General features: G+C 51.8%; 2 protein-coding genes across 2 annotated transcripts; one reads left to right on the top strand and one right to left on the bottom strand.

Annotated features, from left to right (window-relative positions):
• Window positions 1-1,630: 1,630 nt before the first annotated feature.
• On the top strand, window positions 1,631-5,437 carry QC761_0024270 (uncharacterized protein; the record flags this gene model as incomplete). The annotated part of the gene is given in 5 exon segments (XM_062872099.1): window positions 1,631-2,514; window positions 2,536-2,738; window positions 2,757-3,718; window positions 3,917-4,213; window positions 4,511-5,437. 5 exon segments carry the CDS (start codon window positions 1,631-1,633, stop codon window positions 5,435-5,437), a joined length of 3,273 nt encoding a protein of 1,090 aa, XP_062738696.1.
• Window positions 5,438-10,044: 4,607 nt separating this feature from the next.
• QC761_0024280 (uncharacterized protein) lies at window positions 10,045-10,935 on the bottom strand (the record flags this gene model as incomplete). The annotated part of the gene is made up of 1 exon (XM_062872100.1): window positions 10,045-10,935. The coding sequence occupies one exon, from the start codon at window positions 10,933-10,935 to the stop codon at window positions 10,045-10,047; it is 891 nt and encodes a 296-aa protein (XP_062738697.1).
• Between the last annotated feature and the right edge of the window lie 1,868 nt (window positions 10,936-12,803).

The raw sequence follows: 12,803 nt of genomic DNA on the forward strand, positions 1-12,803 counted from the left end.
CGAGCCGAAATGATTGTAGGAATCCTGCCGTCAATCATTTCGGCACAGAACGACACCCAAACCAGGAAGGAGTGGTTTTGACCAGAGGGACTGCTCTGTTGCTATACCGTGCGCTCTTCCGTTTTGACTGCTATGCCGCTTGCCTTGACATGACTGGGGGTATCTAGAGACCGAATTCTTGCCTGTAAACGTGACCGTGCACCTTGATCTTCTGCGGTCTGTTTAGACTTCGTAACGGCTGTCCAGTTGCGCCGCGTCTGCCTGTCCAAAGGCATTGCTGGCTCTGGTCGATGTTGTTGCCCGACCCCGCGGATCAATATGATTGGACATGGACACTCCATGGCACTTCGAGCTTGCGCCTCCACGCAGTTGAGAGAATCAACAACTCAACTGCTCGTCACAGGCATTTGACCTTTGTCCACCAGAAGCGATCGGTATCAAACACTCTTCACCTACCGCCGTCGAACAAGAAAGGCCGGAAGTAGCCTCCACTTGGGAGCAACCGCGCCAACGTTTGTCGAGCCACAGCATCAGCGGTGCGGGGAACTTCCACGATTCTCGGGATTGAACGTGCAAACCCCGCTGCCAGTACCTAGCCATGCCTTCTGTCAATCTCAGCCAGGCCATGCATTTGATCGGATGGACCACTGCTCTTTGTCTCTTAGCTGGTGCGATTGCCTCTGGCCTGTGGTTCTATCCCACGTTCGCGCGTTCCAAGCCCGCACCGTCGTCTCAGACCGGGGACAGCTCAGGCCCCGCACGATCCACGCGACAAGACGTCCGCCTCTGTCAAGTTAACCCTGACAAGAACGAGACAGACACCGACATCGACATCATTGCCATTCATGGCCTCGACACAAAGTCGCCGGACACGTGGACATGGGTAGACCCCCACGATCCCAACAATACCGTTAACTGGCTGGCCGACCCACGAATGCTCCCGAGTCAAGTGGAAGCAGCTCGCATCTTCACATGCGACTGGCCTGCCGATCTGCTTCAGCCGTCAGACTTGGTCCAGAAGACGGACGACGAGATCGCTTTGCTCCTATTCGAAGGAATCAAGAGAGATCTCTTGAGAACGCATGATAAAAAGAAAGTAGACCGGCCGATTCTCTTCATCGCTTCCTGCCTTGGGGGAATCATCTTGGCAAAGGCTCTGGTGGGCGCCGATCATAAACTCAGCAGCTATTATAGTCTGAGGACAGCAACACGTGGGATTATCTTCCTCGCTACCCCGTTTGGAGGGACTTCGTTCGAAGACGTAGCTATCTGGGCAGATCCAGGTCTGACCGTATGGGCTCTGATCCGTCGCCGAGAAGTGAGTAACCTGCTCGGCTGGGTAAAGGGATCGACCTTCGCTCTTGAGGTACTGGTTCGGAGGTTCACGCGGCTATGTCAAGATAATCACAACCCCTGCCATGTGTTCTGCTTTTACGAACTTGGAAAAACGAATCTCTGGCGCAAGGTATTTCCTTGGTTACCAGCCTCACTCCCTGGATGGAAGCAGGTAAGAACCGCGACGCACCGTCGTTCCAGAGCTACGACTAACGATTCCCAGCTGGTCGACATGAGGTCAGCAATCCTTCAAATCGTCTTTGAACCGCTGCCGCTCGATCGAACCCACCGCCTGATGAACAAATTCGACGGCCCTAAATGTCCGGACTACAAACAAGTCTCTGGAAAGATTCTAGAGTTTCTCACGAAGATATGTAATGGAACCCCTCTCGCACAGGCGGACGCCAGGATTCACAATGTGCACTATTCGCTGGAACGCCTCAAAATTGAACGACTGTCGGGCGACCTGCTGCCGATGGACAGATGCTACATCAATCTGGCCATTGTCGAGTGGCTTGGCGATAATGCAACTCGCGGAGGAAAAGGAGACACAGCACAACAGTCTTCCCCGTTTTCGCTCCTCGCCCGACTGAAGGTGGAGACACCAGACAAGACGATCGAGGTCACGCTGCCGACGCTCTTTGAGCCTCGCAAGTCACAGGACGGCCAGAAGAAACAGCCAAGTCGCATCCTGATCCGTGGACGGGCAGGAGTGGGTAAGACTACTCTATGCAAGAAGATTGTCCATGATTTTAAATACAACAACCTATGGCAGGGCTTGTTCAATCGCGTGCTTTGGGTACCACTGCGAAACCTGAAGGTGGAAAAGAGACAGAGTGCCGGATACAACTTCCGGGATTTGTTTTACCATGAGTATTTCTCTCAAGATCTTGAAGGCCGCGAGCTCTCCGAAGCATTGTGGCGCGCCTTGAAGGACCCCAAGAGCGGCAGGACTTTGTTCATCCTCGACGGGTTCGACGAAGTGTCCCAGGGCCTAGGCGGCGACATGTCCGTCTTCCTCGAAGAGCTCTTGAATCAGCCAAATGTCATCATCACTGCCCGGCCCAACGCACGGCTTCCTCCTCGGCTAGATCCTCTTGACCTCGAGTTGGAAACCATTGGATTCTACCCGGACCAAATCACGGCCTACATTGAAAACACCTTTACCGATCGAGAAACGCGCGAACGCGATTTGGAAAAGATCAAAGAGGTTCAATCGTTTCTGCAACGCCATCCGCTCATGCAAGGTCTAATGCGTATCCCGATCCAACTAGATGCGTTTTGCTACACCTGGACTGGTTTTCCTCGGGAAGGTGTGCCGGAGACCATGACAGCTGTCTACAAAGCTATCGAGGAAAGTCTGTGGAAAAAAGATATCTTGAAGCTACAGAAAAAGAAGGATGGTGAGCCTGTAACGGGAGACCAGATTAAGAAGGCTAGCCGGAAAAAGATTGAAAGCTTCGTGGAGCAGGAGCTCAGATTCCTCGAGTGCCTTGCCTTTTTGGGGTTCTATGACGACGTGATCGACCTCGATTGGGAACTTCGAAACGCTATTTCTGATAGATTTGAATCAGATCTCCTACTCGACAAAGATCTGCCTTGTCTCTCATTCCTACGAACCTCGGACCCTTCATCAAACGACCAAGATCGAAATTACCACTTCTTACACCTCACGTTTCAAGAGTATTTTGCAGCACGGTATTTCATTCGACAGTGGAAAGATAAACAACAGCTCAATTGTCTGCAACTCAGCCGTGACAATTGTAACAATATGGAACCTACCACTTTCCTTGAGAAGTATAAATACAATCCTCGCTACGATATCTTCTGGCGCTTTGTCGCAGGATTACTCGATGCCGATGACATGGCCCTCGACTTCTTCCAGATGATTGAGAAGGAACCACGCGATCTCCTAGGACCTACGCACCAACGCCTTATCATGCATTGCCTGAGCGAAGTTGAGCGGAAGGAGTCGAATTTCACGGGACTTCGAGCGAGGCTAGAAAACCAACTAGAACAGTGGCTACTGTTTGAATCCGATTCTACGGGGAATTCCGAACTAGTCTATGAAATGGAGTGTTCGGGACAGGTCCTGTCCAATGTATTAACGCAAGCATCTGAAAGCGAAAGAACGGTTCTTCTCGAATCACTATCTAGACGAACAGCAGTGCCGTTTAATGTTATAGAAGTCGTATCTCCATGGCTGACCAACCGCACCTCTGCACGCCAATGTGCTGCTATCTTACGTATATTAGGAAACGAGCATAATAACTTACCGGACAAGGTGCTCCAAAGCATCGCAGCACGGCTCGAGGATGAGGATGGGGACGTCCAGAGGGCAGCAATCGAGGCGCTTGGAGGCCGCGCCGACCTCCCCGACCAGGTGTTCCAAAGCATCGTAGTACGGCTCGAGGATGAGGACAGGGGCGTCCGGAGGGCAGCAATCGAGGCGCTCGGAGGCCGAGCCGACCTCCCCGACCAGGTGTTCCAAAGCATCGTAGTACGGCTCGAGGATGAGGATAGGGGCGTCCGGTGGGCAGCAGTCGTGGCGGTTGGAGGCCGCGCCGACCTCCCCGACCAGGTGCTCCAGAGCATCGTAGTACGGCTCGAGGATAAGGACGCGGACATCCGGTGGGAAGCAATCGAGGGGCTTCGAGGCCGCGCCGACCTCCCCGACCAGGTGCTCCAAAGCATTGTAGCACGGCTCGAGGATAAGGATGGGGGCGTCCAGCGGGCAGCAATCGTGGGGCTTCGAGGCCGCGCCGACCTCCCCGACCAGGTGCTCCAAAGCATTATAGCACGGCTCGAGCATGAGGATGGGGAAGTCCGGAGGGCGGCAATCGAGGGGCTTCGAGGCCGCGCCGACCTCCCCGACCAGGTGTTCCAAAGCATTGTAGCACGGCTCGAGGATAAGGATGGGGGCGTCCAGCGGGCAGCAATCGAGGCGCTTAGAGTCCGCGCCTACCTCCCCGACCAGGTATTCCAGAGCATTGTAGCACGGCTCGAGGATGAGGACAGGGGCGTCCGGAGCGTAATAATCAAGGCGCTTGGAGGCTGCGCCGACCTCCCCGACCAGGTGTTCCAGAGCATCGTAGTACGGCTCGAGGATAAGGAAGGGGGCGTCCGGCGGGCAGCAATCGAGGCGCTTCGAGGCCGCGCCGACCTGCCCGACCAGGTATTCCAAAGCATCGCAGCACGGCTCGAGGATGAGGACAGGGGCGTCCGGAGGGCAGCAATCGAGGCGCTTCGAGGCCGAGCCGACCTTCCCAACAAGGTGCTCCAAAGCATCGCAGCACGGCTCGAGGATAAGGACAGGGGCGTCCGGAGGGCAGCAATCAAGGCGCTTCGAGGCCGAGCCGACCTTCCCAACAAGGTGCTCCAAAGCATCGCAGCACGGCTCGAGGATAAGGACAGGGGCGTCCGGAGGGCAGCAATCGAGGGGCTTCGAGGCCGAGCCGACCTTCCCAACAAGGTACTCCAAAGCATCGTAGCACGGCTCGAGGATAAGGACCGGCGTGTCCGGGAGGCAGTAATCGAGGCGCTTAGAGGCCGCGCCGACCTCACCGACCAGGTACTCAAAAGCATCGCAGCACGGCTCGAGGATGAGAACTGGAGCATCCGGTGGGCAGCAGTCGAGGCGCTTCGAGGCCGAGCCGACCTTCCCAACAAGGTGCTCCAAAGCATCGCAGCACGGCTCGAGGATAAGGACAGGGGCGTCCGGAGGGCAGCAATCAAGGCGCTTCGAGGCCGAGCCGACCTTCCCAACAAGGTGCTCCAAAGCATCGCAGCACGGCTCGAGCATGAGAACGGGGACGTCCAGCAGGCAGCAATCGAGGCGCTTCTATATCAATCAGCATTATCGTTAGATGTCCTCATCCCACATATCCGATCCTTTTACGACGCTTTACTCCAGAAGAGCTTCAGGGAGCATTTATACTGGTACGCTTCGGAAAGAAGTTTTATAGGGACGAACCTCGGATATATCTCTTTAACTAGCGAGCAACATAACGTCAAGGAGGTAGTGAGGAAGCTACTGTTAGAGAAGGGTGCTGCTAACGTAAATGATGGACGCAGACGGTTGCCGTCCACACTTAGCTGCTGAGAACCAGGAGGGAGCGGTGGTGTAGCTGTTACAGCCAAAGCCATAAAACCACTTATTCGTTCCATGTTCATATCCGCACTTTTCTCCCTCCACTTTCTTATATCTTTATTTATAGCGTGCCACCAGAAGTGTCCGGGGGAGCGTGTAAACATACATTTGTTTGTGAGTCCTAGCATATTCTCGATATTTATTCTCACAAGATAATAACTCACTTGCTACTGACCCCATTCTGCATTGAGCGTCAACTCTCGTCACGTTATCATCATGCGAAGAGAACTATTGTGCCGCCTTTGGAGGGCTCCTCCGGACTGGCTAATTATATCACACTCTTACCGCTCCGCCACATGCTGATAAGGTGTAGGTCAGAACTCACGACCCTACAGCCGATCATGATCTATACGTGGACCCACTGTCACGGCGGCTGGCTTGCGTCGCATCAGACGACAACACCCTCAAGGTCTGGGATGCGGCAACATGATCATGTACTCAGACGCTTGAGGGACATCGCCATTCCGTGTGGTCGGTAGCGTCTTCCCTCAACTCAAAGGTCATTGCATCCAAGTCAGATGATGCCAACCCCCCACCTTATCAAGGCTATGGGATAGACTTGAGCCAAAGATGGATTACGAGGGGCTCAAAAAACTGGCTATAGCTGCCTCTGGAATATCAGTCAAGGTGTTCAGTGTGTAGCGGCATCAACAGTTGGTATTGGCTGCTCTTCGGGACACCTCCTAACTATCACGTTCACGACAGACAGCTAAGCTGCCCTTTCATTCTTGTTCTCTCTCTCTCTCCTTTCTATTATAGCATGACACAGGAGGGGTCTGGGGGGCTCCATTAATTTATAGCCCGTCGCAATACTCTAGATCCTTCTAGATCTCGCCTCTTTCATCAATTCAAGTATTCTGTTTCGTCATGAAGATAGGTGGTAAAGACGTCATAAAACTGTGGCCCACTCGAACAACTGGATATCGGATTAGTTGGCTTGACGTAGTTCCAAGCTCTTACATATCACAATACTCCTTCCGCTAGAAGGCGAGTCAATTATATCCCAAGGAGACAGCATAGAGGTCATCACTTTTTTTGAGCACGCTACTTAGAGGAAAGAAAGCCTGAGCGCCAGATCAGTGCTGTGACGTTTAGCCCCATGAAACTGGTGTTATTTCTGATTAGCCATTGTGGTGTCGCTTCTGATAAGGTCCTTATCGTGCCTCCCAAGATCCGGATGTGGCATTTACCCTGATGACGCACGTTGCAGAGCCGCAGCACCTTGGCAATTCCAAAAGCGGCTAATGCACGCTTCCCCTGCATTCGCAACTGCATGTCACGGGAGAGGTAGATAATCGAGGCAAGCTACGATAAGTCTGGCCAATCTGATTGAATAGTAAGCTAAAGAGGGAAAACAGCAAAGTAAACAAAGTCTGGCTGCCAGCAGGGCTTTAGAAATGGCCAAGCTTGGACCTGTGAAAGCACCCATGTGACTCTCACGTGCCATACTTCCAACTTGCCCTCCATGTCACCTGATTTCTCCTCCGCATCACCGTTTGCTTCGCTCCATCCACCGGCCCATCATCGTCAGCGTGATCTGGATCTTGGCCCTCTGCTGTGCTGACTTCCTCACGAGCCGCTCTTTGGTGGACAGCTCTGGTTTCTGGAGATCGGTTCGGCTTTCCCAGTGGAAAGGAAGCTCCGCGGGACAGCCAAGGAGCACTTCATGGGGCGACAAACCCGTGCTGTCGTGGGGGCAGACTCATCTGCACGGCGTCCATCGCAGGGATCACTTCGGACCACTTATGTTGGAATCTTGTTAAGTAGGGGGCGAAGCCTCTGATCAAAAATCTGATTTAGGATCTCCACCTGGCCAGCGGTTTGGGAATGACCGGCCGTGGAAAGGCGCCAGGTGGCTCCCATGGTCTTGCTCAGTTCGTCGGTAAAGTTGGACACAAACTGGGGTCCCCCTGTCGGATACAATAGAGTCAGGAAACGTCAGCGGGTGCGGCCAACCACCCCCCCCCATGCCTCACCACCCTGCCTCATCCCCCGTTAACACACCTGTCACACTTCGTCAGGTGAACAAGGTGGCTGATAAGATGTGGAATTCACTGCCAGAGGATCTGTTTGAGGAAGTTTTCGATAACGTGGGAAAGTTCATCAGGGCATCGCTCACATCGGCCGCTGAGCTCATCCAGACGAAGAGGGACCTGGGCGCCACACAAATGGCCCAGGCAGTTGCAAGGGCTCGTAGAGCGGCAAAAGGGCGCCCTTGCAATCAGGGGGGGGATGCTTACAGTGGCCGACGGGAGGCAAATGGTCCAAAGGAGGGATGACGAAGGCCTCACCAAGGCCAAAAGGATGGTTGAAGCTGCGGAGCAAAAGTTCCACAGCCACCAGAAAAGGACAATTGCCGAAGCCGCAAATGCCGCTCGAATTGGTATAGTATTGAGAGGCTTAAGCCGGCCGACATTGTGGACGGATCCGGGGGTTTGAAGCGGTCTTACTCCTAAAATACTGTAAAATAATCAATTGTATTGATTGACTTGGCTTAACTTGTCTTAAGGAGAGAAAGAAGCAAGAAGACCATCATAACAGGAAGAGGGCTCTCTATGAGCACCTGAACTTCCTTATTATCCTTATCGCTCCCTATCGCTCAGTGGGCCCAGTTGGCTTGGATCCATGTAGGTGACTAATTAGAAGGGGACCGATGGACCCAAGGGTAGTGGTCGGTCCAATGGTCCACGATAACCAATTACAAGGGGACCGATGGACCGACGAGATAGGAACGGTCCAACGGTCCAGGAGAAACTGAGGTCTATATATACGGAGGAACTAGGTACATAGTTGTAGATAGTTCCGCAGTATGCAATTCACATCGTAAGTTCTTAGGACCAAGCGCTTACGAGAGACAATTGGTGATCTTGTTGAGTACATTTTGGCTACATCGAACCTGTGACGATTCTCTATCCAGAACCTCTAAAAGGGATGACAGTTGAAGGTGACTTTTAGATAATAGATCGGTGCAGCCAAAGGTTGCAAAACAATAGACTTGTCTCAATGTACTGGTAAGCTTGTTCTTGCCGCTGCTCTCACAGAGAGAAGTATGTCGTAATGAAGGGACGGGAAATTGGTCGAGTGCTTGCTGAACGGGAAGTTGCAATGGTATGGCAGGAAGGCAGGCAGCTGCAGCTTGTGAAAAGCCCGATAGAAGCCGTTTTCTCTCGGGTACTCATGGCCTTTAAAAGAAGGAAAGGAAAGTGCAAGAGTCCAGAACTACCTAAGAACTCAGACCTTTTCCCTACTTTTGATGACAGCTAGTGAAGCTATTCGTGTATATATTCCAATGGTCTAGATCATTACGCTCTGGCGAGCGTGGTGAGGTCTGGACCGGCCCCACTTTTCACACATTCTTGTCATTATCATGGCACCATTTTTATCATGATTATTATGATGAGACTTCAGCAGGGAGCTCTATTCTTCTCATCATTTATCAACGAGACTTGAGAGCAGGGAGGTCTATTCTTATCAACAATATTGATATTTTGGGCACGGGGCGATAGATATTCTTATTATCATTACAATAGAATTATCCCAACCCCCGTATTTTGATTTATCTTGGACTTTGATTGTATGATGAGATGTGAGATTAGTATGTGAATTTGGCCAATCCTTACCCAGATGTTTCTGTTTGTGACCAGTCTTCTCGACGTGAGCGTGGGCTGGGCTCGGTTGAAGGGGACAGAGAAGGCGATCTTTTGGGCGTTGAAGCTGATTGACCACGACCTTTGCCTATGCGTAAATGTGTGACCTTGCCCCCGTCACACCTTTGAACCATCTTCAAACACCCTCTCGAGGCCAATTGATGGACACTTCAGTCATATCAGGTCAATTTGAACAGCGATTGTGAAGATATATAACCCTTGCCTTGGCCCCGTGGCCAAGGACGTCCTTTTTGTACGACAGCTATTGACTATCTTTAACAGCTTGTTAGTTATCTCTGAAGTCCCATTGACTGTTTTCAAGGCCCATGTTCCGAAGAGCTCTATTCCTCTCCAGTTTATGCATGCCTGGGTACCATCATAATCAAGAGTATGGAGTTGTAATGCAGGCTTAGGGTTAGAGTGTAGTTTCCCGTCCCACTCACAAATGGAAGCAATTGCAACGTACCTTCCTCTTCGGCTTACATACCCACATATTGCACTTGTCTGCTTGGAAGTCCAGGAGGAGAGTGCAGGGTGAGCAAGCGGGTTGTAGGTCCGTAGTTGCCCGCTCGTGGACGCGTCCTGGCTGACACACTTTTGCACGCGTGCCTGTGTCTAAAGGCAAGAACACTGGATCTGTTGGGACCTATGCGCATTTGAGGTACCCTAAAGACGTTCTCTTTCTCAAACAGTTCAGTAGGCAGGTAGTAAACAGTAGGCAGGTAGTAAACAGTAGGCAGGTAGTAAACAGGCTTTAGGTATGGTCATGTCTTGATCCTGTTCGTCCTTTCTAGCCTGAGCAACTTGAGTTTTGCTTCATTTCTTTCCACATCCCTCATCAGTGTCATCAGTCTACCCACACATTTTTGCGTCCCAAAACATTCCCTCCAAAAGATCCTATCTATTCCGTGATCAGTTCACGGTTGATGCTTCCCATTCCGGCACCGCAGATAAAAACTCTCCGACCACGTCAGCAGACTCCCGGGTGTAATCAATCGTCACGGCGGACGTCACGTACAATGAAAACAGCCCGAGCAAACCGTAAACTTTGTCCTGTGGAAGCGAACAAGCCGCGTGTTGTTCGAGTTGCTTCAGCTCCTGGATGGAAGCGTCCGATAGTTGGCGGCCTTGGTCCGCTGGTGCAGCCTCCAGTTCTCTCCATGTAGAAATAAATGCCAAAAGATCAAATCTCGGCTTCAACTCTTGCCACAACTCCTCGTGCATGCGCTCTTCGGTCTTGGCCTGGGCATGAAGAATCTCGCATACGGCTTGTAGTGTCGACAGGTTGAAAGTTAACTTGCCCCACCTCACCGTGGACATCGTGGGGCTAACTGCCAGCTCTTGTATGACCCACAACCGCGACCAGTATCTCTTCCGAAACAGCTGCATCAGCTCCATGGCGAGTACGTCTCGCAAGTGCACTCTGCCAGATCCAAAGTCATCAGAATCATCAGATTCTTCCCAATAGAACTGGTTAAAAACCAGGACATCGACATTGTGAATCCGCACCAGCCCCATAACCTCCTCATACTGCTCGTCGTCAACCCCCCAGCCGCGCTCTTTAACCCCGAGGATTTCCTCCAGAGCCCGCTTGCCGTACAATTTGAGGACCACGTTGCAAAGCTCAAGATGTTCCCCAGGCTGACTCAGCCCCTGAAACTCCAAGTCCCGCTGCTCCGACTCCTTGGTCCAGGCCATCACCGAGAAAGCCCCGCCGAATATATCCCTCACACGCAACACATGGGCATTCCGGTCAGCAACGTCGGCTTGGTTGATGCACAAGGCGTCCACCCAGACTTTCATGCCGATTTGACCCTCGTGGCTTTCCCGCACGTCTCGCAACGCGGCTGCGGGATGTTTGTTCACAGCTGTGGAAACGCCGTTGACGACCACCGCCGTACTCGGTCCCGCGTCGTCCCCCCACGTATAGCTCAAGCAAATGTAATCACCCCAGGTAAATCTTGCGACGGCGTCGTGGATCTCTCGCTTGGGTGCACCGAGCAAGAATTCGTGTCGGTCGCTTCAGGCTTTGCAAATCTGGAAGGCGCCCATAGCCGACGCATTCCCGTCATAGAAAGAGGTATATTCGGGTTTCATGTCGTTTAAGGACACATGTTGTAGGAGAAGGGATACCGTGCCGCTGTCGGCAGTGTCTTCGAAGGAAAGGAGACGGATCTCGTTCTTGGAAATGTCGAGGGGGCGATATAGATCTTGCATTTTTCGAGCTCGACTTCGGTTCTCTTACTTATTGCTGACTGAGCAGTAACAACTCGTCCGTCGATGTATTGGTGACAGTGCCTTGCGTTGACCGATGGGCGTTTGTTGTGTGATTGGGGGCAAAGAGCGGGCAGGGCAAACACCTTATCACACACCACAAATACTGCTGGTGTGTGCACGTTACACAGAGAACAGGGCACACAGGATGTATAATGTTTAGGTACCTATGCAAACCACATGGCACCTTTCAAGCAAGTCGTCAAGCACATTTTGTGTTTCCCATTATGTTCCATTCTTTCCATCTGAAACCAGGTACCTATCCACATATTCCATACCTAGCACCTTATGCAGCTTCAAATCTGATTCACATCGTGACTCGTCTATCTTTGAAAATCGTAAGTCCTGTACAGACAGATCCCTATAATACAATACTACCTAATACTATATTATTAACACTCGGAACGGTCTTTAATTAATCAAAGCACATCATCTTACCACAACCTCCTACACAAACCTAATTTCCACTTGAAACTATCACATACGACCATACCTAGCTGAAAATACGGGATCCCGTTCGCTCTCCCCTCGTCAAGCAGTTAAGGGTCAGATTAGTACTCAGGTCGGTGACGACTGGGGAATCCCTGATGTTGTATGTTTTTATTATATTTTGCTAATATTAATAATAATAATAAATAGATCTTGTTTATCTGCTCTTTTTTTTGCTGCTTGATTACCTCTTGGATATGAATTGGACCTCTTCCAGGTCACTCTCAGCCTAAGCAGCTCTCTGGTTTGGCAGGTGCCATACACGGACAAGTATCACCCTGGCCAGTCTCACTCCCCAAGATGCTCTGATAACTTGACTTTTTGTCTGCTTTGCTCTTCTCTGTTCCATTGTGGGCATTGTCTGCCCCTGTGATAAACCGGAAAAGGCATACATTTACACCTGTTGTTTTTGGCCGTTGAGCACTCCGGCGCAAAGTGGCTCTCCTCCGGCTCGTCTGGAAAATCCTCCCCGGGTTGAAGGCGTTCGTTTTCTTCCAGAAAATAATCGTATTCACCCGGTGACCAACCGCCGCAGTGGCCGCAGGGGAGTGTGCAATCACTCATGGTGTGCTTACTGTCACCGCAGTTTTCACAAATTTTCACCTGGCCTGGTTCGAGTTCCTTTCCTGATTCGGCAGGAATGTCCAAAACCCAATCAACATCCCCATCACAACCCCCCTACTCAAACTCCTCCTCCTCGTCCGCCCCTCCAACACCCACCACCCTGTTTTTGGTATGGGAATCTCCCCAAGCCTTATAAGCGACCTCATATTCAACCCAACAAACACAACCGATATCCACGCTCCCGGAGGCGGCTCACTAAAGCACCTTCTCTTCCCCTTCCCTCCTTCGATATCCTATGCCTCCCCCTCCCCCTCTACCTCTCCTCATCAATCCCCCTTTCCCTA

The sequence above is a fragment of the Podospora bellae-mahoneyi genome, assembly GCF_035222275.1.
Source record: "Podospora bellae-mahoneyi strain CBS 112042 chromosome 1 map unlocalized CBS112042p_1, whole genome shotgun sequence".
Lineage (NCBI taxonomy): Eukaryota > Fungi > Ascomycota > Sordariomycetes > Sordariales > Podosporaceae > Podospora > Podospora bellae-mahoneyi.